This window comes from Lepidothrix coronata, unplaced genomic scaffold (genome assembly GCF_001604755.1).
Source record: "Lepidothrix coronata isolate B3197 unplaced genomic scaffold, Lepidothrix_coronata-1.0 Scaffold64, whole genome shotgun sequence".
In the NCBI taxonomy this organism is placed as follows: domain Eukaryota; kingdom Metazoa; phylum Chordata; class Aves; order Passeriformes; family Pipridae; genus Lepidothrix; species Lepidothrix coronata.
This window is the reverse complement of record NW_016690244.1, coordinates 4,441,001-4,467,698: the sequence shown is the minus strand read 5'-3', so window position 1 is coordinate 4,467,698 and position 26,698 is coordinate 4,441,001. Positions and strand designations below refer to the sequence as shown.

The following is a 26,698-nucleotide window of genomic DNA, read 5'->3' as shown; positions in this document are numbered from 1 at the left end:
ATCCCGCTGCCTCCAGGGCCGGGGGTCCTGGCGCTGCCTGGGCCGGTGAGTGCTGCGGGGGGGCCCCGCTGCCCCGGGCCCGGCCCGGCGCTGCCCCGGCGGCGGGGCCTGGGGGCGGAGGGAGCGGCGGCGGCTGGGCCCGCCCGGGGCGGGGGAGCGGGGGCCGCGGGCCCGGGGCGGCGAGGCGGGCCCAGGGCAGCGGGCGCTGTGAAACCCGCGCTGTGTTTGTCCCCCAGGCTGACGCGGGAGAGCCCCGGCGCGGTGCCTGCGGCCGGAGGAGCTGCCGCCATGGGGAACCAGCTGGCTGGCATCGCCCCCTCGCAGATCCTCTCGGTGGACAGCTACTTCTCGGACATCCACGACTTCGAGTATGACAAGAGCCTGGGGAGCACCCGCTTCTTCAAGGTGGCCAGAGCCAAGCACCGGGAGGGGCTGGTAGTCGTGAAGGTGTTTGCCATCCAGGATCCGACCTTACCCCTGACGAGCTATAAGCAGGAGCTGGAGGAGCTGAAGATAAGGTTACATTCGGCACAGAACTGCCTTCCCTTCCAGAAAGCCACCCTGTCCGAGAAGGCCGCCATGCTTTTCAGGCAGTACGTACGGGACAACCTTTATGACCGAATTAGTACCAGGCCATTCCTGAACAACATTGAGAAAAGGTGGATCGCTTTCCAGATCCTCACTGCGGTGGACCAAGCGCACAAGTCTGGAGTTCGCCATGGGGACATTAAAACAGAGAACATCATGGTCACCAGCTGGAACTGGGTTCTTCTAACTGACTTTGCCAGTTTTAAACCAACTTACCTTCCTGAAGACAATCCTGCTGACTTCAATTATTTCTTTGACACATCACGGAGGAGAACGTGTTACATCGCTCCCGAGCGCTTTGTCGATGGTAGTATGTTTGCTACAGAGCTGGAAAACATGCGGGACCCTTCGACTCCTTTGGTAGACTTGGCAAATAGCAATCAGCGAACAAGAGGGGACTTAAAACGTGCAATGGATATCTTTTCTGCAGGTACTTGGAGCTATCAGGAGAGACCAGTGTGTTGTTTCTGACTGTATAATCCAAAGCAGAAAAGTTGATTTGTTGTTTTGTTTGTTTTTCTGTTTTGTTGTTGTTGGTTTGGTTTAGGTTTTTTTTTTGGTGGTGTTTTAGTTTGATTTGGTTTTCTACAGTGGGCTTAGAGAACAACATGTCAAAAAACTTGCATAAGACCCAACTCCAAACCTTTTTCATTCACATAAAACGTACAGACACGACATAGTAAGCTACAAAACTTAAGTGCATCACCATTATCCGAGGAGGGAAATCACAAACTATTCTTTTATGGCACAACTCTGCTCTGGGAAAGAGGTGGTTCTGCAAGGCACAGACCAGCATCTTCTCATGGCTGAGAAGCATGTGCCTCATGGGACCTGAGAGGAGGAACCAGTCGGTGGTCCAGTTGCCTGGGGGCTGAGACAGCTTTCAGGGTCATTTGGCAATATTGGCTTTAGAAGCCTCTTCTCATTTCATTTTCCCCACAAGTAGGAAGTTGGAGCAAGCTCCTGTCATAGTCTTGCTCACAAATATTTGTTGGAGTTTGACTGTGGGAACCTATTGAGTCTTGGGCTTGTCTTGAGCAGCTCAACAGCCAAAAGTTTGACCCTTTTTTTTTTTTTGCCTTAAAGTGATTGAAAATATGGATTTAAAGTAAATGGTTATTTCATTTTACAAGCTGCTCTTATGGCTAAACTTCCAGGACACTCCACTGATAAAGCAGACCATTGGGAGCAAACTGCAGGACTGTGTTCTTTGAAGAGGATTTGTGTCATGTACATGACACAGGGGAGTCTGTGTTTGGCAATCGTGTGAGTGAATATGTGCTGTCTCCCAGCATCTGCTGTGGAAGCAGAGGTTATTTCTTTACCTTCTGTAAAGGGCTGCTTAGTTTTGACCTAGTGCCCAATCCATGCTGACTTACCAGCACTCTTCTTCCGCATGACAGTGATGTGGGTTCCTTTTCTGGTAATGTATTTTCCAGCTGGCAGGTGGCTGAAGTTACTGCCTCATGTTTCCTAATTGCAAATTCCTCTGTTGTTGACATGTTTGTAATAAATTACTTGGGACATATTTCAAAGATCAAGTGTAAAAGCCAGGTTTTGGAATGTGAGATGTTATCTCTTTTCTGCAAATTAATTTGGCAACTCATTTGCCTTATTTTAAATTCAGCAAAGAGTCGTTTAGGGTTTGTTCTTGTCCACATGTAGAAAGTAAAGTTAAAGCATCTGTTTATAATCTTCTGACATCTTTGACTTTTTTTTTCTTTTGTTCCCCAGGCTGTGTAATAGCAGAACTCTTCACAGAAGGTGTACCCTTGTTTGATTTATCTCAGCTTTTGGCTTACAGAAATGGCCTCTTTTCCCCTGATCAAGTCCTAAACAAAATTGAAGACCGCAGTATCAGAGAGCTGGTAAGGATGGACTACAGCATTAGAACCATCTGTGTGGTCTTTTTGCAGTTTATTTCACCTACTTTGGTGGCAGATTGCATATTGTTTGGGTTTGGGCTTTGGGGTTATTTTGTATTACAAATGTCTAAACCTTTAATCTTTCTCTCCCTCCCACTTCTGCCTTTCTCAAGGTCACTCAGATGATCCATCGGGAGCCAGATAAACGTTTAGCAGCTGAAGATTATTTGAAACAGCAACGTAACAATGCATTTCCTGAAATATTTTACACTTTCCTTCAGCCTTACATGGCCCAGTTTGCCAAGGAAACGTTTGTGTCGGCAGATGAGCGTATATTGGTCATACGTAAAGATTTGGACAACATCATTCACAATCTCTGTGGGCACGACCGCACAGAGAAAGCCGAGGGAGAGACAAAAGAGAATGGGCTGGTTATTCTAGTGTCTGTGATAACTTCCTGTTTACAGACTCTCAAATACTGTGATTCAAAACTGGCTGCTTTGGAACTGATTCTTCATTTAGCACCAAGATTAAGTGTAGAGATTCTTCTGGATCGTATTACTCCTTATCTGTTACATTTCAGCAATGACTCTGTGCCCAGGGTGAGGGCAGAATCTGTGAGGACACTAACTAAAGTTCTTGCTCTTGTCAAAGAGGTGCCACGCAATGATATTAACATTTACCCAGAATACATTCTGCCAGGCATTGCACACTTGGCCCAGGACGAAGCCACCATTGTCAGACTTGCATACGCTGGTAAGAGGACATCCAGTCAAAACTCAGAATCTTGGGCTTTTCTGTATTTCCTTCACTGTTTTCCCCTCTGTTCAAAACCATCATCTAGCTTGCTGTTTCGTTGTCAGTAGATCTCCCCACAAGTTTCAGAAAGGACTGCAGGTAAAGATACATGCATTCGCTTAAGATAACTGGTGCAGGTGGTAGCAGCCACTTAATAATTAGTTGACTTATACGAACAAGTGGATTTCCAGTGTAGATCTGTACCCAAAGTAAATTATTACATTTTAAATTGTCGACAAAATGCATTTGCTCTCTGCTAGCTGAATTAAGTTTTAAGAAAGTTAATATCCCTTGTCCTCTGTAGTTGTGAATGTAAAAGTAACTTGCAGAATGTGTACATGTGCTTTGGGCTAGGGACTGGATGTAGCACACAGCAGGTCTGCTTACAGCTAAGGTAAGGGGTCAGAGTTTAAAGCCTCATGTTCAGGGAAGCAGTCCTGGCTTATTTATTAGTCCTGTATCAAAAATAGCGTGGCCAGCAGGACCAGGGAAGTGATCCTTCCCCTGTACTCTGCATTGGTGAGGCCACACCTTGAGTATTGTGTTCAGTTCTGGGCCCCCCAGTTCAGAAAGGATATTGAGGTGCTGGAGCGGGTTCAGAGAAGAGCAACAAAGCTGGTGAAGGGACTGGAGCATAAGTCCTATGGGGAAAGGCTGAGGGAGCTGGGGTTGTTTAGCCTGGAGAAGAGGAGGCTCAGAGGTGACCTCATCACCGTCTATAACTACCTGAAGGGAAGTTCTAGCCAGGTGGGGGTCGGTCTCTTCTCTCAGGCACTCAGCAATAGGACAAGGGGGCACGGGCTTAAGCTCCACCAGGGGAAATTTAAGTTGGATATCAGGAGAAAATTCTTTACAGAGAGAGTCATCAGGCATTGGAATGGGCTGCCCAGAGAGGTGGTGGATTCACCATCCCTGGAGATTTTTAAACGCAGATTGGACGTGGCACTGAGTGCCATGATCTAGTAAATGGACTGGATTTGGACCAAGGGTTGGACTCGATGATCTCGGAGGTCTTTTCCAACCCAATCGATTCTATGATTCTATGATTCTATGATTTCCCTGGATGGGCAAGAGTGTAAGGAAGAAAACTACAAGTGGTCTTTAAATAGCTAATTACGTGAACAGGGCTTTTTGACATGCCCATCCTTTGCTGCTTTTATTAATTTATCTTAACTGACATTTCATTACCTAAGAGTGTTTACCTGGAATGACCTAGTTAAACTGAACAAATTCAAAACTATCTTAAAAGTATCAGTGTGTTACTGTGCTTCAGAGTTGTTTTTCCACAAAATTAAATTTGATATTCAGGGGCTGAAATTACATTATTTGCTGTGTAATAGACTTGATTATACCATAGCAGATGTTTTCTTCATATGTTATTCAGATATGAGTTCTGCGTGGTTCAGGACGAAGTTTTATAGTCATGTCAGTATTTGCTATTTACCATGTACCCTTATTTGCTATGACCAGCGTATTTTCAGGTGTGTTGTTTTGGGTTTGTTTTTTTTTTTAGTTATAAATGTAGATTTTCCTTGGAAATGTCTCAGGTCATGCTTTTATTTCATTTACTAAGTAAACTGATAAAACTAATACTGAAGTTATTTTATGTTTAATGAATAGAACCAATTGCTTTAGGTCACCTTGGTCAGTTTAAATTCCAAATGAAAAAAATACATTGATACTTTGAAAGGTAGTCTAGCTGAGCTAACTTCTGTTACTATAGTACTGGTTTTGGAAGTGGTCAGACTACTGACTTAGAGGATTTGATCTGGGCTGTGAACAGGCTCTGTTGGCATGCTGCTGTTTTCTTGGATGACAGTCAGAACGGCTGCTTAAGTGGGACTTCTGTCTCGGCATTATCATTCCTATGCCAGCAGTGGCCTGACCCATATAGTACAGCCTGAGTTGCTCCAGCATCTTCCAAACGGTGCAGAATGGTGCCAAATTGTGTGGATAGATATGGTGTCAAATATTCCAAAAGTGGATCCCAGGATAACATTGTTATTCCCTAGGATACATATCCTGGTGTGGTTGGTTGCTGTTATTTTGTTGCAGTGTACGAGATGGGAACCTTAGTTAATTCAGGCTATTTGGCCTTTAAATTCTATCAAGTTATTTAGTCACTAGGCTGAGATTAGGTGGCATTTAGGGCTAGTTCTAGAAGAATTAAATTAATATTTGTTACACTTCATGTTGTTAGAATTTTTCCACTTGTTTACATGACAAAAGTACTGTGTGATTTGATGTACTTGGTAGCTTTGCTGGGGGTCAACAGAAGTGGATTGACCAGAGCATGTTGTCTAATTTCAGTCCCATTTGTCCATCATGACTGGTACTGTCAGTGGCTATAACCTCTCATCAGGGAGATTATCAGACTGATGTAAACAGGCAAAGTAGAACAATTCTTAACCAAGAAGTTTTCCCTTGCAGAAAACATAGCGTTGTTGGCAGAAACAGCTCTGAGATTTCTGGAATTAGTACAGCTGAAAAATCTGAATATGGAAAATGAACCAAATGGTGAAGAAATGGATGAAACATCTCACCCTAGTGATAACTATGACACAGGTAATGTCACTTCTATTTACCTTTCCTGCCTATGATAGCAAATCATGGGGCAAAACTCCTAGTTAGCACTGATCCATCTCATCTCCCAGAGCTTAGCCTTCCTGTTAAATGGGAAGAATGCTTTGCCTCAACCACTGTGTGTTACAGCTTCATGCAGAGACAGACACCTCTGTTCTGGATGTTGTGAAAGACAAAAAAGTAAATAAGTGAGCATACTTTTCATCTGCAAAAGTCCTCAAGGTATTTGACTTGTAGGTGATGCTGGTGGCCTGGTTGCATATCCAGCTTCACTCACGGTCTCATAAACAAGTCAGCTGCAAAAACACAGATGTGTTCCAAATGCTGCTTCCATTGAAGTGGCAGGCAGTGTTGGCTTTAGAAAACATGTCGAATTATGGCATAGTCATAGTACTGTATCTTTCAGTCGTTTTTCCTTGTCTGTTCCTGTGCCTGGCAATTCTTGTCTGTCTTTTTGCCTGAAAAATCTAAATATGTGGATGCCGTTTGGCAGTAATAAAACTTTGTATTATAACTCGCCCAGAGAATGAATTAAAATCCTAAGGATGGATTTTCTTTTTCTTTTCCTTTGGAAGAACAGATGGTAATAAGTGATCTGCATGTCATCTCCAGTGCCTTTTAGTGATGCATAGATTCCCAGAAGAATGCTGGGCAAGTCTTCTGAGCTGGAAGAGTTTGTGGTTAAAAACTGTCATTTCTCTTCTGGGCTAAGTAGATCAATCTGTGACTAATCATAGCTGGTAAACATCCTGCACATACTCCATTTTGGAAAAAGGCAATTATCCCTTAACTAGCTGTAGGATGATACTTTAAGATAAAGCAACAAATGTACTAAACAAAAACATAAATCCTCTTCAAGTTCCTTCACATAAGGCATGGGGTGCTCAGAATTGCTGAGGAGTGAGAGAGGAAGCCTCATCATGTGGGCTGTATTTCTAAGAAATACTGTCCCCTATCCCTTGAAATAGCTTGGAGATGAAAGGAAGAAAGAAGCTTGAGTAGTTCTATTCTTTTTACCCTTTTAGAAGCCAAGCATGAGAAATTTGAACCCAGAAGGCAGTTTTTTCATGTGACTGACAGACAGAGTCATGATAGAAAGCAAATTAGCTGACCTTCTGACTGCAGGCAAACAGTAATCACCCCTGCAAAGCTGGGGCAGCAGTAGCTGAAATTTTTGTTTACTTGTTTGAGAACTTGTCTTGTACAGCTTTCAATAATAGCCAGTGCATTAACAATTCTGTTATTTCCACTTAATAGAAATATTTTTTTAGTTGCTTCATGGAGTAGAAGCCATAGGCAAGGTCATCTTCAAATTTTTCATCAGTGTCATTAGGGTAACTGCAGATATTTAATGAAATAAGAAGTATTACATTTGCAGGGGTTGTTACATTCCTCCTGTATGCTTAATGAAGTGAATCTATCTACCTAACTAAAAACATACTTTTGATCTGTTGTCAGTTCACGAATTTTGAAACTGATAGTCAAACAAGCATATCAAACCAGAATTGCCTTGAAGCATTTTGTTTACTGTTGTAACATTGGTGCTGACTCATTCTGGTGCTTCTTCGCATCTGCATTTCATCTATATATAGAATGAGCTAGATCATCTTCGTTGAAGTTACAAGTTTAGAATATACTGATCTGGGTGAGATTGTTGCACATTTCTTTGCTCTTTGGTCATGTCACCACCTCAGGCTTAGCCTGAAATCTTCGGTAAGCCCTTGTTAAAATTGTTCAGGTTCTGTTGCGTTGCCTGTCTTACTGAGTCGGGTGGGGGGAAAGGGATCCAGAGGTGTTCTTCAGGATGACCTGTCACTGTAACTCCTTCAGCAGCAGGTAGTACATGTGCACATGTTGCTTCTCACCAAGCAAAAGTCCATACTGTTGTCCCTTGCAGAGTTGCAAGCCTTGCATGAAATGGTCCAGCAGAAAGTTGTGACTTTGCTAAGTGACCCGGAGAATATTGTGAAACAAACACTGATGGAAAATGGAATAACACGTCTATGTGTCTTTTTTGGACGTCAGAAAGCCAACGATGTTCTTCTCTCTCATATGATTACTTTCTTAAATGATAAGAATGACTGGCATCTCCGAGGAGCTTTCTTTGACAGCATTGTTGGTAAGTATTTAGTTTCAGCCAAACAGAGTAGGAAGAAAATAATGTATGTAAATTAGCAGTTTCCAGGATATGCAAAAATTAAGTAGTATAAAAGTCCTTTCTTCTATATATTTCCAGAATTTATAGGAAAAGACTTTGCTGAATTATTAACTGTAAATGTTTCTTTAAGGAGTGAAGATGAAACAATGTAAATACTGATATGTATTTCTTTGAGTCCAAATGTTTGGTGCCAATGAGACTGAGGCATTTAAGTTTAGGGTAGATTAACTTAAAAATAAACTCTAAATGCTCTTTTTTGTTAGAGTCTTTGCTAAAGTTACTGACTTAAAAAAAGCTCGCCGTAAATTATGACAAGCAAATACTAAGCTTTCTGCAAGCTTTCTACTAGATGTATCACTTCACCTGTGTGCATATTCCCATTAACTTCAGTAGGTCTGTTAATATGATGAAAACTATAGGTTGGTATAGGCTAAAGTTATAACTGCAAAACTATTTTTAGTACCTTAAAACCTTACTTAAAGGTTCCTATCACTTCAGAAAACCTAATAGCAATTTAAAAAGTCTTACCAGTGATGATATCAGCTGTTAAATATATCTAATGCATCATATATGTTGGAAATTACTCCACATGACTGTTGCTGAGAGTCAGTGCTCAGGAATTGTGGGTCCAGAAAACTTTTCCATTGCAGTACCTGGGGGCAGAAATGGTACGTCATGTGCATGGCAAGAAAAACAATCACGATCAAACTTTCAGCAGGGCCATTGTGATATGTACACGTTCCATTAGGACTGGAAGCCACAAAATGCTGTGCTGGCAAACCCTCCCAAGAGGCGACGCTGATAACTTGTCAGAAATTGTTTAGATGGAGCAGTGGAGTAGCCAAAGCACAGGTCAGACTGTCCTGGCTTCTTGCAAAAGACAGAGAGAGAGATGTGAGGCAAAAAGTCAAGATAATCTATATTTTTAACTCCTCTCTCAATATCTGTTCAAAACCTCCACAGAAGAACTCAGATAAAGTTCTGAAATTATAAACTGAGCTCTCTAACTCATATTGAAGTACGTGCAGGCACTGCTACCTGTAGCTGTTGGCAGATGTCCTTCTGTAACAGTGGCACTGAGGGCATTTCTCTTACCTGTGCTGATTCTCCCTTCTTCCTCTCTTCTTTTTAGCAACTGGTTGCAAAGTCCACATTAATATGTGAACAAGTATATTGATTATTACCTTATTAGATTAGAAGTGATAAAGTTATTTTATGTTTAATCTCAATTCTTACGGAAAGACATAGAATTTTCTGGTGTTTATCAATCTACTTCAGATTTTTAGGTGTTCTCTTTTTGTTTCAGGTGTTGCTGCTTATGTTGGCTGGCAAAGCTCATCGATACTCAAACCTCTGCTTCAGCAAGGTCTCAGTGATGCTGAAGAATTTGTCATTTATAAAGCCCTCAATGCTCTTACTTGTATGTGCCAACTGGGGCTCTTGCAAAAGCCCCATATTTATGAGTTTGCTTGTGATATCGGTAAGTTGGAATACTGGAGATACCTTGTTTTTCTAGTTAAGAAAAAAATCTTAGTAGTACATAAAGCTTCACCATCAGCTTAGCTGTCCAGACTGCAAATCTATAGTACTGTTTTAGACTCTACACAAAATTCTCTTAAGGAACTACTGCTAATTGGACCATGTTAGTGCTCAAACCTCTAAAATAATAATTTTGCTCAAACATATTGGAAGCATCTCCTCTGGTTGTATGTAGGACAGCAGCAAACAAGACTTAGTCCAAAAATTTTCTGCTCTAAGATCTTTCCCTGTTCTACATGCCAATCTGCTATAAAGAAAAAATCCTGATTACTTCTGGTAGTCCATCAGGCACATAACTTGCAAACTCGAACCCATCAGCCTTTGAGAATGAGGGAATTCAGACAAATTGTGATGCTTTCTCATCCAATTTTTAACACCATAAAAACCTATTACCTGAATACAACCTTGAATGTAGAGTTAGTCTCTCTTTCCTCATCAGGCTTATCACTTTAATGTAGATGTGCCCAAAATTTACCAGCTATTTATGGAAAAGAAAATACCACCTGATCTTTTGAGATGTAGTCTGCTTCTTCTTAATGCTATGGCTTTTCAAATGCACTCAGAATTTGAGGCAGATGATCTGTTATTATATTTCATGACTAGATACAGTCCCTTGATTACAACTTCTTAAAACCCACATAATTGAGAAGGATTTCTGAGTCTGATGATCTTATAAAATAAGTAGTGACTCTTCAAGGAAGAGAGGAGAAGAAGGAAGGAATAAAATATTTACTTAAAAACTAAAAAAAACCCCAAATCACTGGTATTAGAATTCTCTGTAATTGTCTAGGTTGTTGTTGAGATTTATTTTTTGATTTGTCTCCATTGCAAATCTGTAGTTGACAGTTAGGGATTGAAATGAACAAATAGGGAAAATATGCATTTTGGCAAGAGGAAGGAAACTGAGCAGCATGAGCACAGTGAAATCCATGAAATAATTTCCTCAGTATGAGTGTTTTAACTTCGGTGCTCTGCAGGAGAGAAGGCTCAGTTTGGGAGTAATTCTAGTGGAAGGAAATGACATTGCGGGCTGCCATATGCAGAATGATCTCTCTTCTCTATGAATGATATATTTTTTTTAACAACCTCTTTTTCTTTCAGCACCATTCCTGTGCCATCCTAATCTTTGGATATGTTATGGTGCAGTTGGATTTATCACTGTGGTAGCACAGTATTTGAATATTGCTGATGTCTACTGCAAGCTAATGCCATACCTCCATCCTTTTATCACACAACCAATAATACAGGTAATACTTCAAATAACGTGAATGTGAATAAATCTTGACTAGTGATTCTTAAGTCTATCCTGGCCATGATCCTGGCTATAGGAATATTAGATTACTTTTTTTTCAGTTAAGGTTAGAGGTGATAGAGGTTTTTGATCTCTGCTGGCAGGTTACAGAATGGCCATTGCTTTCCACGTTTCAAGAACTGTTGTCTCAAATTTGTTGCAAAATGCAGAACATTTTACAAAACCTGAAATCAACAAGTACATCTTTGGTTCAAACCTTTTCTGCCTTGTTTACAATCAAACTCTTGTAGCACTGTGCTAGTTTATAGAGTCTAGGAGGTGTGAAATGTTGGCTGTGAAACAAGTGGGTTTATGTTCTATGCTTTCATCTGTAAGGCTGAGTGTTCCAGCCCTGCCTCACTACTTCATTTGACTGTGGGTCTGACCTCTGCAAACATGAACAGTCTGTTAGGTAGCAGTTACCATGCCTACTATTTCAGCAGCACCACTCCTGTGCTTCAGTGTTTTGCCAAGGGTAAAGACAGAATATTCAGCTTGAATTAAGTGATTTCATAACTGCACATTCCTAGGAATGACCTGCATGATGCTAGTAATATGATCATATAGGCATCTTGGCGTATAACTTCAGGCCCTGTAGACTGCATCTCTCTGGAATTTAAGTAGATAAGAAATAGTTGGATTACTACACTGAGAAATGCATCCTGTGTTTATTTTCTTCTAAACCTGGCAGGTGGTAACTTCACTAAAATAACATTTTTCCTTGTTTACATGTTCTTAGTCACCTTGTGCTGTGTTTTAGGCATTGATTGGTAAATTTGTCTTTTTCACTTCCTGTTTCATTTTAGTGTATAAATCTTTTCTTTGCTATGCACCATTAAATATAGTAAGCAAGTAGGGGGCAACATTAAGTTGGATTGTAATAAAGTTCTCATTCTGGAATAATTGTGAAGTTGTTTTTCATGCAGACAGTAAGCTATGAGAAGCCTGTTATAAGAATGAGGGAAAGAGAATGCAGAAAGTCTCATATGACCAACACACATCTAATTTTCATGAAAGGAGACAAGTTGAATCTGGATTATTGGTATAATGATGTGCAATAATTTTGAACTCCTATGTGATTTTCTTCTTACTTGAAAACTTGAAAGCATGTCTCCAAGTCTGAACTGGAAACTGGTTTTTAGTACATGCATTCAGAGGAAGAGATTGTTTTATATATTAACATTTACAGTTGTCCAGTTACTGACTTTCAGGGAAGGAGAAAAAATGGCAAACACTGTAGACATGAGATGACAGTGTTTGCTGCTAGATTTCCTCATGTTTATATGCATATCATCATGTTGACTGGTCTCTCTTTTTGAATTGCAGGTAGATAAAGAAATAGTCCTGCTAAGTGTACTTAAAGAGCCTGTCAGCCGTTCCATATTTGATTATGTCTTAAGATCAAAGGATATCACAAGCCTCTTCCGACACCTTCACATGCGTCAAAAGAAGAGAACGGGAGCTCTCCGTGACTGCCCGTCCCCGGAGGACCCTGCCATTGCACAGCTGTTGAAGAAGCTTCTTTCACAAGTAATTGGTTTTCATTTGTACTTTGAAAGTCAGGCTTGAGACGCTTGGGCTCTGTACACCTCCACAGACCCTGACCTTGCGGTTGCTGTTGTGAGGGACTCCCAGTCTGAGGTTCTGATCTTGCAAACCATTAACTCCATTGATTTCAGTATATGCTCGTGTGACAAGAAGTTCAGAAGTTAAAGATTTTTAAAAGATCTGCCAGATATAGAACAATACAACCTAAGTCTTGAAAAAATGATTGTATGTCTCAAATTTCTGACACATCTGTGATGTGGCAGCATTACAGGACGTTGCTGTGCATTGTGTTGGATAGAGGAGCATGCATTTGTTGAAGAGCTAGACGTGCAATGCCAAAAGCAAATGGAGCTGGGAAGTCTCGAGGCTTATGTGTGAAGAGGGGAACATAAAGAATCATTCACACAGAGTAGTGAGAACTGGGTAGAGAAAGGACCGTAGCTGAGTATGGGTTTTTTCCCTATGGCTTGTGGGGCTATAAGCATGGTCTAGGTGGCACTTAAGCAGATTGCACCAGATAGTGATCTAACATTAAATGCTATTCTGCCCTTTCGCTATTCCTAGCCCCATTCCTTAGGACAAAAGATGTTCTTACACTACCACAGCTTACCTTATGTCTTGTATACAAGAGCAATGTGCTGATGCTTTGAATTCTGGGGATGTGCTCTCTCCTACCACTTCTGAGCCAGTCATTAATTTTATTGCTTCTTAAATCTTCATGCCTTGATGCATGTTATTGCTCAAAAATAAATAATATTACCTTTTCTTTTATTCTGTAGGGGATGACTGAGGAGGAAGAAGATAAACTGTTAGCACTGAAAGACTTTATGTTAAAATCAAATAAAGCTAAAGCCAATATAGTGGATCAGAGCCACCTGCATGACAGCAGTCAGAAAGGGGTGATTGACTTGTCAGCTCTGGGAATAACTGGGAGACAAGTGGATCTTGTTAAAACAAAGCAGGATTCTGATGACAAACGTGGTTAGTATATTTCATGGTCTCTACAGATGAAGTTTGGCCTTTCTTTCAGGGTGTTCTCAGTAATTCAATATACATGAGTATCACCATCCCCACTGGGTTTGCAATAAGAAAATTATTGCTGCTGTTTGAAATATGAGGTGGTGAAATGTTCTCAGGATCATTGAAGATGGGGATTTTTTTCCCCCTGAGAATATTTTAAATTATTTTGACTGCATTTGCAGTAGTAATGTGTGCCAGTTGTTCAGCTGGTTGTGACAAACTCTAGTGACTCATGGCAACAGTGTAAATGTTGAAGGTTACATTTCTGCTCTCTCTATGTCTTCTCGAGAAGCGCTGAGCTCTTTAACTGTGAAAATTCTGGATATTTTCTTGAAGTAGCCCGGAGAAAACTGAAAACTCCTCAGGCTGCCGCTGAGGAGTTGCCAGCTGTTGCTCACTCATCAAGTACAGGCCTTTTGGCCTTAGGGTTCTTCAGCTTCTCATCCACTCCATTTAACTTTTTTGCCTACTCCTCTTTCAACTCCAAAAACCTCTTACATTTCCTTGTTCAACTCTGAAATCCACTTGCTGTTAACTATTCTAGTTCTCTGTATCCTCAAAATTCTTCTTTTTCAGACAGTTTGAGCTTCCTCTTTGCTCTCTGAAGCTTGTAAGTCCCTCCTCTGTTCCATCACTGATACGTTCTCTGTTTTTAGATAAAAAATACAGAAATACCTGCAAACCATATAGCTATTGCCATCTATTTCCAGAATTAGGATCCTTGTCTGCAAATGTTTTGCATATCATTTTAAAGGAAAGTACAGAAGTACAGGATTTTTCATTTTTTTTGCATTCTTGAATCAGGAGTCAACAGGATTTTAAAGGTAGTGTGTATGGAGTCTGTATTTGAACTGATTTGTTTCACCCAGAACAGTCACCTTCAAAGTCTTCATGCCTTTAATTTTCTTCACCGAATTTGTCCAAATTTAATTTGTCCCCCGTTTTTATTTTTCTTTCTATATTTTACAGTTATAAGTGACTCTAAAGGAATCCTATTTACAGAGATAACATTCTTGAATCTACAAGTGATAATGCAATTGTGATGGAAAACTGATTGTATTTGACACTAGCAATGATTTGCATTCTGTGCTTTTAAAAATTCATCCCCAATGTCTCTGCTCATTGCAGGGTGGTTGGACTAGATGACCTTGGAAGGTTCCTTCCCACCCAAACCCTTCTATGATTCTATAAGAAAATTTATCATATGGTGCAGTCTAACCCTGCAGCCTTCTAGATGTGAACTTTCCCTATAGTGAAATGATGTATTGCATGAGTCAACTGTAGGATTAAGAAGGTGTGAACACAGGTGGCAAGTGCTTTGTTTTGTTTCCCTCCCTATCAACTGACCTCAACAACCTAGCAGTAGGGTTTTCTCTGTATATAAATAACAATCTGGCATGTAAACCTTGGACTTCCATGTAGTCTTGCAGTAATGGGTAGCCTGAGTGAATATTATGATAATGTTGGGTGGGTTGTTTTTTTTTTTTCTTCTCCTTCCACCTCCTCCGTCCCTCCAAACTGCTTATAGCTAGAAAACATGTAAAGCAAGATTCAAATGTAAATGAAGAATGGAAAAGCATGTTTGGGTCCCTGGAACCAACAAACATCTCCCAGCCGATATCCAAAGGACATGGACAAACTACTGATCCTGAAGCCATCCAGGCTGGGAAACCACTTCGTTCAGAGTCTTCAGCTGGCATTTGTGCCACTTTGTCATCCTCTCCACAGGTATACCTGAAAAATACTGTGTTCTCATCCTAAACCGAAATGATTCAACTGCTTTAGAGTCAAGTGGGACTATAGAGATATGGTGTTCTTGTTTGGAGGTTATTTAACATTGGTCATGCTACTGCCAGGCATCTTCTCCAGCAGTCACTGACTTTCAAGTTCTTATTTTTAAAATAGGAACTGAGAAAGGATTGAAGTAAGTTTAGTCTCTTGAACAGAAGAACTTCACTAACAAATAGATGCTTTGCACAAAAAGATGGGGCTTTGTGGATTAGACAATTATTAGGTAAGCTTTTCTGCAGGGAAGGCTTTTCGTCAAACTGCACGTGCTGATATGTATTGTGAGGAAGAGAAGAGATGTCATGATTTTAACTTGGAACTGGTGTATGGCATCACAGCTGCATTTAGACATCCTGTACCTGTGATATTTTGCACTGACTACAGAAGGCTGGGCTGGAAGCCCTGCAGCCTGTGGAGGCATCTCTCAACCCTGAACACTGTATTCTCTTTGGGTTCTAGTTGGAGATTAACTTCTGCTGGTTTTAAATGAGTGTCCACTCTGAACTAAGAGGGAAACAATTACACTTCTGTTTATAAAGCCCAATATAAACGAATAATCATTCGACAGCTAACCTGTAATTCTGTCAGTCTTGAGAGCAATAACTGTTTCTGTAATAGTCACATTAAGAGTTGTCCTCAGCAGATTACAGTTTCTCCAAACAGTATATGGAACCTATGAGGCAAATAGTAGAATAAGTGAATGGTTAATCTTTTCTATAAATTTCACTATTTTTAATTTTTTCACACAGGTATGATTTTTTTAATGCTAATTCATTGTTAATTGATTCAATTAAAAAGATTTTTCCATTTTTATTCAGTGTGTGTGACCCAGAAATCTTAGGAGCGGGGGTTTATCTGCGTGTAGAATGTAAGGCATATCTTTGTAAGTGCTGATCTCTTGCAGGCGTCTGATGGAACGGTTGTTCAACCCAGGAAACCGACCGTGCAGGCCCTGAGCAGTGCAGCGTCCCCATCCGCACACCAGTTACGCATCACCACGTGCAAAACTGAACTTCAGCAGCTGATCCAGCAGAAGCGAGAGCAGTGTAATGCGGAGAGACTTGCCAAACAGATGATGGAGAATGCTGAGTGGGAGAGCAAGCCCCCACCTCCAGGTACATCACAGTCCACTGAGGTTGTAGATAAAAAATTATACCTCTATAGATATATATGTATATAGATATATATAGACATAATTTGAGTAAAAAACATCATTATCTCGTGGAAGAAATGCAAGAGATAAGGAAAAGGGGAAATCATTAGTTTAGGAAATGTGCCTACTATGCAGAACACCTGTTTGGCAAAATACATGCATGATTTATTGTCCAATTTAGAAGTGAGCAAGTTGGCTTTTGCATTTAATATTTAAAATGCTTAGCTCTGTGTTTTCAGTGCCATCTGTGTTTTGCAGCTGTAATGACTATATCCTGATATAGCTGTTGGTGGATGGATCTAGATTCGTGTTCCTAATTAGGTTGTGAAACCAACACCAGACTTAATGGTTTTATTTTTCCCTGTAGGATGGCGTCCCAAAGGATTGTTGGTAGCTCACCTTCATGAACACAAGTCTGCGGTGAACCGCATTCGGGTCTCTGATGAACACTCCATTTTTGCCACTTGCTCAAATGATGGCACAGTGAAAGTCTGGAACAGCCAAAAAATGGAAGGAAAAACCACTACAACCAGGTAGCTTTAAAACTCATGGGATTTAGGGACTGCTGTTTTAGAAGAAAAAATAAAGTAGAGCAGAGAGCAAAATATGAATCACTTGTGGGCGTGCTGGAAATATCAATAAGGAGATATACTGGTGTTCCTCTTGGCTTGCAGCTATAAAATATTAGATTGTTGCTTCAATTAGTTAGTAAAGAAAAAAATCCCTAGCAAATGCAAAGGGACTGCTTTACAGTCATAGTAATTACAGGCTTTTTGATTTAATTTCTGTACATATATAAATATATTCTTGTGTTGCTGTTTAAAGCCAACACTGGCTTTGTTGCTTTCTGATTTTGGAACACTTAGAAACTGTTATTTTCAGAGCTCTTTCAAGAGTCATTGGTTTTAAGTAGGTGTTTGAAAGAAGTAATTACATTTTTTTTAAGTGCCATCAAAAATATCTTCTTTTTTCTCTCCCCCTCTCTCTCTCTCTCTCTCTGTACTGTTTAGATCAATTCTGACATACTCTCGGATTGGAGGACATGTAAAGACACTTACATTCTGCCAAGGCTCGCATTACCTGGCTATAGCTTCGGATAATGGTGCCATCCAGCTTCTTGGTATTGAAGCTTCAAAGCTCCCTAAATCTCCTAAAATTCATCCAATACAAAGCAGGTATGTACTTAGAGCAGTTAAATCTCGCCACACACAGAGCTCAAGCTTTTAGTATATTCCTCAGTTAGATCCTTTAATTTGCTCTAGGCTTCCTGCTGGCTGAGCCCAGGCTGTACTAGAAGGCTGTAATCCCTGATCTTATCTTACTTCATAAAGAACTGTACAGAGCTGAGCATTCTTAGCTCTAGATTATTGGTGCTTCCTGTGTCACTGAAGTCATTATGAGCTTGAAACATTCAGTCTGAATAGTTCTCATGTCCTTTATTTATGCACTGGGTCCATTAGTTTCTTACCTCCTTTGTTACAATCTTAATACTTGGAAAGTAATTTAGAAAGTTCTTTTACAGGTCATTAGAGAAATGTTTACAGATGTACAACATGTGATTTGGCCTCAGACCTGCAATTTTTTTCTCCCAGGCATTTAATGTGATAAGGTAGCAGAGATATGAGTAATGGGATACTATTTTGGGGAGTCTTTGGGGCTGGTTTAGCTCTTTACTACCTCCGTATGAGCAGTTTTTGAATATTTGGCACAGGTTCAGCAGCTTAATCTTCCAGCTTGGGTGGGGGACATGTCCAGGCCTCAGCAAATCTAGCAACCATCTCGAAGATCTCTTTACTTTCAAAGTAAAAGTAAGGTATCTGTCTCAAATGTCCTCTCTTATTAGAGATTATGTTCAGAAATGAAATAAGATAAATCCAGTGGAGATGCAAACTATAAACCAGATTTTCCCTTCTGGTATACACTGCATTTGTGCCTGAAGGTGTCAATTTTGCACACACAGTAAGTGATTGAGGACAGTGCTGGCTGTATAACATGAAGAGGGATGTAAACTCTGGGTAGATGAATATCTGAAACTTGGAACATGAATCACAGAATCATAGCATGGTTTGGGCTAGAAGGCACCTTAAAGATCAGCTAGTTTCAACTCCCCTGCTATGGGCAGGGATACCTCCCACTAGATCAGATTGCTCAGGGCCCCATCCAGCCTGGCCTTGGACACTGCTCGGAATGGGGCATCCGCAGCTTCTCTGGGCATTCTGGTCCAGTGCCTTATTGCCCTTAGGGGAAAGAATTTCTTCCTAACAACTTAACTATCACTACATGCCCTTGTATAAAGTTCCTCCCCAGTTCTCTTATACCCCCTTCAGGTATTGAAGTTGCTATAAGGTCTCCCCAAAGCCCTCCCTTCTCCAGGCTGAACTACTTCAACTTTCTCAGCCTGTCTTCATAGGAGAGGTGCTCCAGCCCTCTGATCATCTTCATGGTCCTTTTCTGGACTCACTTCAGCAGGTCCACATCCTTCATGCTGGGGCTGCAGAGCTGGCCACAGTATTCCAGGTAGGGTCTCACAAGAGTGGAGCAGAGGGGGAGAATAACACCCTTTAACCTTCTGCCCATGTTTCTTTTAATTCTTTTGTTGTGGTTGGCTTTTTTGGCTGTAAGCACAGATTGCTGGGTCACTTTGAGCTTCTCGTCAGCCAATACCCTCAAGTCTTTCTGCTCAGGGCTGCTCTCAGTGTATTCTCAAGCCAGCCTGTGTTTTTGCTTGGGTTTGCCCCAACCCAGGTGCAGGACTGAGAGACCCAGAGCAAAGAGGTATGTTTAGGTTTGCAAAGAGCTGCTGACAGCCTTTTACTAGGCTTGCAGTGGAGAGATCTGAAAGAGCATAAGAATCCACTGTACTAAAATTGGAAAGTTGTTTCTGGCAGATGCCTCGGGAAGTGACAAGAAGAGGAAAAAGCTGCTCAGCAAAAGCTATTGGAAGGAGTCTTAAACTTGGGAGGAGTCATACCTGTTTCTAAGTTAGTTTTTTCTTTCAACCCAGGTCCTTAGATCTGAAGGATGATGGCTGTGTGGTAGATATGCATCACTTCAATTCAGGAGCCCAGTCAGTACTGGCTTATGGTACAGTCAATGGATCTCTGGTGGGATGGGATTTGCGATCTAGCAGCAACGCTTGGACGCTGAAACATGATTTGAAGTTAGGCCTCATAACTTCATTTGCTGTGGACATACATCAGTGCTGGCTGTGTATTGGTAAGCCTGCATTTCTTGCTAGTTTCTCTCTCTTCCCTGCCTCAGCCCCTTCTTTCTAGTTTTCTTTTACAGTAACTATAGCTGAAACTTTTCCTTGGTCTGATTTTACTAGCATATGCTTTTCTCAAATAAAAGGAAATAAATACCTTCTAATCTATTTTTGGGAAGTATTCTGTCTGCTAAGTACTTGAGGCTGAAGTCCATCTCCCTAGGAACAGAGCACAAGGATATGGGCAAAAACTCAAGTATTTATCCCTCTGACTATGGAGAACTTTTTCTCACCAGGAACAAGCAATGGTACCATGGCATGCTGGGACATGAGGTTTCAGTTACCCATCTCCAGCCACTCTCATCCTTCCAAGGCCCGAATCAGACGCCTGCTCATGCATCCTGTGTATCAGTCCTGGGTAATCGCAGGTAAAAGATGCCTTAACGTAGCTCACAACCACCAGAGGTTGTGATTAAAGCAGCTTTTTTTCAGCTTCTGCTTCAAGCCCTGAGGGGACTTAAAAAGAAAAAAAAGTAGCATTAAGGTGTTCTGAAATTGAGAGACAGCCTTTACAGTTCTCATCTTTGGAGCATTGCAACTCTCATGAGGGGCCATCCCATTATATAGACAGAATAATATGTGACTTTATAAGGACAAAATCTTAGGAAAGGTAAAACTCAAATTCATTACATACATGGAAGTTGATAGGAATTCTCCCACTGCCTTCTGTAGAGCAGAGACTGAAGGGTGTCCCATTCCAATTCCCACTTGAATCTAATCCAGCTATGTCATGGGTTACAGCTTTCAAAAATATCCCGAGATTCCACATCTAGTATGCTCACAGCGGCTTCATCCTCACTGCTTGTAGCACTGTCATATACTTCTATGTGTTTGTGTCAGGAACATGTTCTGAAACGGACAAGTAGCTTAAACTAATCCTACAATAAGAAAATTGATTAAGTTGCTGTAAAATGAGAGTAATTTGAGTTTCATATTTGACTTGCTTTTTAAGCTTCACTTAGTTATTAACCATCCTGGGAGATAAAACAAATTTCTTGAAAATACATGCAAATAAAGCAAACTTCCTTGTGCTTTTTAGTTCATTTCCTCCCTGCTAAAGACTAAAAGAGTGATAATGTTCATCCTTCTGGAGCATTATTAAAAAACCCTTGCCTGCTAGGTTGCTGCCAGGCATATAAACAATCCCTTGAACAGAATTCTTTGCATGTCCACACCAAACATGAGCGTGGAATTTCACTGTAGCTAGTGAAGTCTGTACCTTTGGATAGCTGTCTTACCTGCACAAGAGTGTCCTCTGAAGTCCCTGATGACCGTGCTGAAAAAACCATCCAGCCTTCTCAAAGTCATCTAGGGAGGAAAGTGAGGTTTTTATACATTTTTAAAAGGGGTAGGCATTAAAGCAAGTTTCATTTAAAATTGTTTAAATTACACACTATTATTAACTATAGTGAAGCTACTTCCAAGCAGTAAAACCAAAGTGCTAAAGCGAGATTAACACAAATGCTACAGGGAGCAAGTGGAGAGTGTCTGTATGCCATACCCTCTGTGATGTCAGTAGAACAAGTAGCAAGAGCCAACCAACCTGTTTTATATTTTTTGCATTGGCAATATCTTTCCTGAAGCTGTTCAAGGCAACAATGAAGTCTCCATGTGGGATATGGAAACTGGCGATCGACGCTTCACTTTGTGGGCCAGCAGTGCACCACCTCTTTCAGAACTGCAGGTCTGGTCTCTTTCTTTTCCAGTTTCTGTTGAGTAGCCAAGGCTAGAACAGGCTTAGACTTACATGCTGTGCATCAGTATAGTTACCTGCCTCTATGGCTTTGCCACTTTGGCACAAGGAACTTGCCCTGGGATTTATTTTGTCACCATAATTGGTTTGCTTGTCAGAATTAAATCCCCTTTGTAAAACAGCAGTTTTACCTGAATCTTCACTGGTATCTCCACTCTCTGTGGAATGTACTTGTAACACTCACTTGGTATATCCAGTCCAGTTCTTAGAAAACCAGTGAGCTGGTCAAGCCTGTAAAGGTTATGGCAAAGCCAAAATTCATGGTGTACTTACTTTTACTTGCTTTTTCTGGGATTGCACATACTGTAATCATCTGCTCTTTTGCACTTTTTTTCTGTAATATAATGCCACTGCTGCACTTAACTGCTAGTTAAGTAGTGGCTCTTCAAGGAGTTAATCGGGGAAGGAGCAATCTGGAATATCATTCTAAATCACAAATACATACACAAAAATAACCACAGCTGCTTCTATTGATGTTGTAAATGCATATCTGGAATCTACCTAAACTTAAATCTGTACGTACTACAAAGATTGCATGTGTTGAGTTCATTTTGGTCGTGTGCTTTGCACACAAAGAGCTCTGTGATCTAAGCTGGTTTTCTGTTGTATATCTGTCCCTTAATGCCCTCATACCTAAAAATTTAAGCATCCACGTGCTATTCAGTATGATTTGTCTTCCTGATTCTTTTAGAAATATTCTCTCTCATTTGCCATCATTGAGAATGTAATTTCCACAATTCAGTAAAAACCATTATGGAGAGTTCAATCTGTTGCATTGCTCTATAAAATGTAAGGCAACAATTTACATTAATATATTAAGATGTGGCCCATTAAAGTGACTTGGTATTTGCCAGAAAGATTTGGAAATTGGGTGGATGAATGTGGCAAAGAATGCATTCCCTTTCTGAAGCATGGCAACAGCTATTGGTGATAAATTATTTTTATATATCCCTTTTCCCTACTAGCCTTCTCCTCACAGCATCCACGGAATATACTGTAGTCCGGCATCTGGTAATCCCATATTACTGACAGCAGGCTCAGACATGAAAATAAGGTAACAAAACTAACAACTTTCTTGTTTGTCACCCTCCCCTCTGCCCCTGCTGGTGTACTAAATTTTGCCAAGCATTGCCTAAGTAATCTCCAAGAAGTCAAAACGATAATGCTGAAGATGTGTTCATTGGTAAGCATCAGCAGCCTAAGGGAATTGTTTTTGGCAAAAGTACTGCAAAACTTGGTGCTTCTCTGAAACACAGTGTAAAGTGTAAACAGTGTAAACTTCTGTAAAGTTCTTGATGGGCTGCATGACAAGAAAACAATAACTCATGTGAGCTTAATATGGGTGTAGATTTCTCTGCATCACCTATTTCCTGAAAGCATATAGCGTTTGTGCCCTCTCATTTTCATCATAAGAGCAAGGCTGCTTTTAAACAGCTGTTTTAAACTGACAAAATTGAATATCTCACCTTGATTTTGTTTCTTTCTGTTTAGGTTTTGGGATCTAGCCTACCCTGAGAGATCATACGTTGTTGCTGGAAGTTCTAATTGCCCATCTGTTTCCTACTACAGGAAGATAATTGAGGGCACGGAGGTGGTTCAGGTATTTTGCTTTGTTTGATAGACACCTACTCTGCTTGCCTTTTGGATGGCCCCATGGATTATATTAATTACATGATGGTTTTAATTATAACTCTCCTACCTTTTATGGATGGTGTCAGCATTGCATTTTCAGGCAGTTGGGAAGAACTTATTTTAAAAGAAAAATGTCATTTGTTTTTGACAGAATTAGACTCACCAAAAACTACTTACACAGAGAAGCCAGAATCATGTGATTCTTCCGGGATATTAAAATCTAGAGTTTTAGCACTTTTGGTTTTGATCAGTGTTTGGAATGGCTTTTGTGTAGGATCTTAGCAAGGCAATGTGAGATGTACTGGCACCAAAATAATACAGTAGCTGAATGCTGAAGTTTTTATTACATCCTTGAAAGTGACTTTTAGAACTGGCAGTGTTGCTAGTTGTTGAATAGCACAATGTTTTGTTTCAGTTCGATGGAATGAATGCTACTTTAAAAGTTACTAAAAAAAGGCAGTTGGGGGTCTACCCTATGCACGATGATATTTTAGTGTTTCATCTAAAGTTCTTACACAATTGCATCCATGCTATTGAACCAGTTTTTATAAAAACTCTGGAGAGGAAAGATGTGTGTGTTGCTGTAGCTTTTTTTCCCCCGATGGGAATATAAAATCTTAGCATAATTGAAATGAATCTAAGAAAATAACATTCTTTCCCTAATCAAAGAGCTGTAATGTCAGTTCAGATTAAGATTAGGTTGTGTGTGATGAAAAGAAATGAACCAAGGAGTAATCCTGATATAACTATCAAAGGGTGTGAGGTTTTATGTTTGGGCATTGTTTGTTTGATTGCTTGTTTGTTCAAAGAGATTTTTTTTGGTTTTCTTACACTAACAACCTAACATGTGACTATTTCTCTTTGCAAATGTTCACCTTTGTGTAAATACTATTTCTCACTTTGTTTTTATATAGGAAATTCAGAACAAGCAAAAGCTGGGGCCCACTGATGAGACCCCTCGGAAGGGTCCAGAGTCTCTCCCAGTCGGACATCATGATATTATCACAGATATCGCAACTTTCCAGACCACACAAGGGTTTATAGTAACTGCGTCAAGGGATGGAATTGTTAAAGTGTGGAAATAAAAGTTGTATTAATATATAGTATGTAAATATTTGTAATAAAGAAATAGTGTTATAATGAAGTTTTCAAGGACTGTTTCCAGTTAATGGAATGGAACGGACTTTAAAGACTATAAAAGTGATGATAAATTCAGTTACCTGTATTCTACCACCCTGTCATCACTTCTTTATCACTTCTTATATTAAAGTTTTTTGGTATCCACAGCATTTCCTTGAGATACCAAGCAATATATGAAGAAATTACTTAGTCTGGTTTTGACTACATTGTTCTTCAAGAATCTTTCTGAAAATTATTTAAAGATGTCCCACATTACACATTCTAAATGTGCACAAAGTACAAGTACTGACTGCTCCTATGTTGAATCTGAGAAATGAAATAAGAACCAGTGCACTAATGTCCCTGTACATTCTAATAGCTATAATAAAGTCCACTTGAGCTTCCCTCCTTGGTACTCGCATTTCTTTACATCTCTGGTTCCTCTGCAGTGATTCCATAGTCTCAGCTGTCAGAGCCGTTGGGCTGTTAATTGTCATTTGAGATCAGCTTAACCTTCTGTCAGATCCTCAGCTGTCCTTTGACAATTATGTCCTTGATCCTCAGCTGTGCCTTGTATCCACCTTGCTTTAATCTGGAGTCTAATGCTAAGCTCTGCTGTCCTGGGAACCTCAAGTAGCACTACCAGGATGGTGTTCTCCGTCATTCAGTATGGATATCAAAAATAGCCAAAGCACAAGCTTTCAGCAGGAACTATTTCCTCATTGTGCAATGTTCATATGAGAGGCAGTTCTGGAGGTCAGACAGGGGCAGTAAACTTTCTTACCACTCTTACACTGTCTGATCCAGTTTTTCAGATTTCTAGATCCTTTTCACTCTCCCTCTCTTAAGTTTTACTAACTTATTCCTTAGCTGCTGTTCCAGATTCTGCTTTTCCCCCTGAAACAGGTGATTCACCTCCTCTCCATGGGTGGACTCAGAAGGTCACTGACAGCAAACATCATTAATTTGACAAGTTTCTTTTGCGTAGCTGGAAAAAAATGGAAGACTACTTCTCTATAGAGTGTCTGATGGAAGCAAGGAATGTTCTTAACTTGTGAACTGGGTTCTTTGAAGAGACAACACATGAAATAATGACTTGTTTAAGAAGAGTCTCAGAATTCACTGGAAAAAACTCTACCTGCTTTTCGTTAGAGTGCGCATTACTTGGATAATTTAGTGTAGCAGGTAGACATTGCCCCAGGTGTAACATGTTCAAAAGAGGAAGTGAACTCAAGAACAGTGTGACATTTCTTTGCAGACCTTATTATTTCTGCTCTCTGTTAAGCTGAACAAAGTTTTTTATTTGCTTGCGTAGAGGAGCTGATAACTGTCCTCTTATCTTGTACGAATTCAGGAATAAGGTATATCTTCTCAATACACTTCTATTGCAGATTAGCAAGGAAAAGGGGGGTAAGTCAAGCTTGTTCTACTGCTGTATGCATTTGCTGTGTAGTTCTAAACAGTTGTTTCTACACATAGTGAAAGGAATCACCTCTTTGGCTGTATTGGTCGGTTAATGGTTTTGCCCACTGACAAAATAGTTTGATGAAAGAAACATATCAGGTTTCATTTTCAGGTATTGTAATCCACTGACACCGAAAAACAGAGCTCTTGAATGGTGGGTATAGTATTAAAAAAGAATTTGCAATATAATCTTATCTCTACAATGTTAAAATAATTTCTAGTGGTCATTAAAAGGTCATAAACCAGGGTAAGCAATGAAACATCATTATCAGTAAATTGTATGTCTGCATGTGTCTTTTGCCTGTATATAGTAATTTTATGGGAGAAAAAATAATGATGTCCATTCTTACAAGACATCCTGTTGGGCTTCAGTGGGACCACTTGTAGGGAAATGGGCTTTTGGACCAGCCTTGAGAAATGTTAGTATTGCCAAGCAGCACAGAAGTTACAGTTTCAGTAGTTCCTCTTTCTGTGACATTATAATATGCCTTTATAGACTTTTGATTACTTTTAGTTTTTATGAACAGTTCAGAAGCATTTTGTTTAAGAGATGGCAGTTTGTTAATAGTATCTAGATCAAATATAAAGGGTTTTTTTAAAATATATTTTAGGTGAATGTAGACATGGTTGATTTGAATACCTGGTGTAATTAAATTTCGATAGGAGTGCTATTAGAATCACAGAATCAATTAGGTTCTAAAAGACCTCTGAGATATCAAGTCCAACCTTTGACTAATGACCACACTGTCAACCAGACCACGGCACTAAGTGCCATGTCCAGTCTTTCCTTAAGCACCTCCAGGGATGGTGACTCCACCACCTCTCTGGGCAGTCCCTTCCAATGTTTAATCACCCTTTCCATGAAAAAATTCCTCCCAACGTCCAACGTGAGCCTCCGCTGGTGCAGCTTGAGATTATGTCCTAGAGCTACCACAGCTGAGAGGAGCTTGGAACAGTTCCGTTTTTTCAGAGAAAACTATTTTTGCATGTCTTTGCAGAAAAATACTGTGTGGAAATACATATTCTAATACAGTATTCTGCTCAGTTTCAGCCCTATTTGCTAACCTCCGTGAGTCATATATTTGGGGATTTATTGTATACAATTTTTTACCTAACAAATTCTGATCCAAATCC

The 26,698-nt window shown here is 40.2% G+C and overlaps 1 protein-coding gene across 1 annotated transcript; it reads left to right on the top strand.

The window, feature by feature from the left end:
• PIK3R4 (phosphoinositide-3-kinase regulatory subunit 4) lies at window positions 1–24,508 on the top strand. Its single transcript, XM_017818018.1, has 20 exons — window positions 1–45; window positions 237–1,018; window positions 2,323–2,456; window positions 2,627–3,209; window positions 5,682–5,816; window positions 7,732–7,953; window positions 9,299–9,472; window positions 10,633–10,778; window positions 12,149–12,352; window positions 13,150–13,351; window positions 14,919–15,118; window positions 16,083–16,293; window positions 16,699–16,864; window positions 17,342–17,506; window positions 19,336–19,547; window positions 19,833–19,964; window positions 21,180–21,280; window positions 22,315–22,403; window positions 22,841–22,949; window positions 23,896–24,508. Exons 2-20 carry the CDS (start codon window positions 289–291, stop codon window positions 24,064–24,066), a joined length of 4,086 nt encoding a protein of 1,361 aa, XP_017673507.1. The 5' UTR covers window positions 1–45; window positions 237–288; the 3' UTR covers window positions 24,067–24,508.
• Window positions 24,509–26,698: the final 2,190 nt, after the last annotated feature.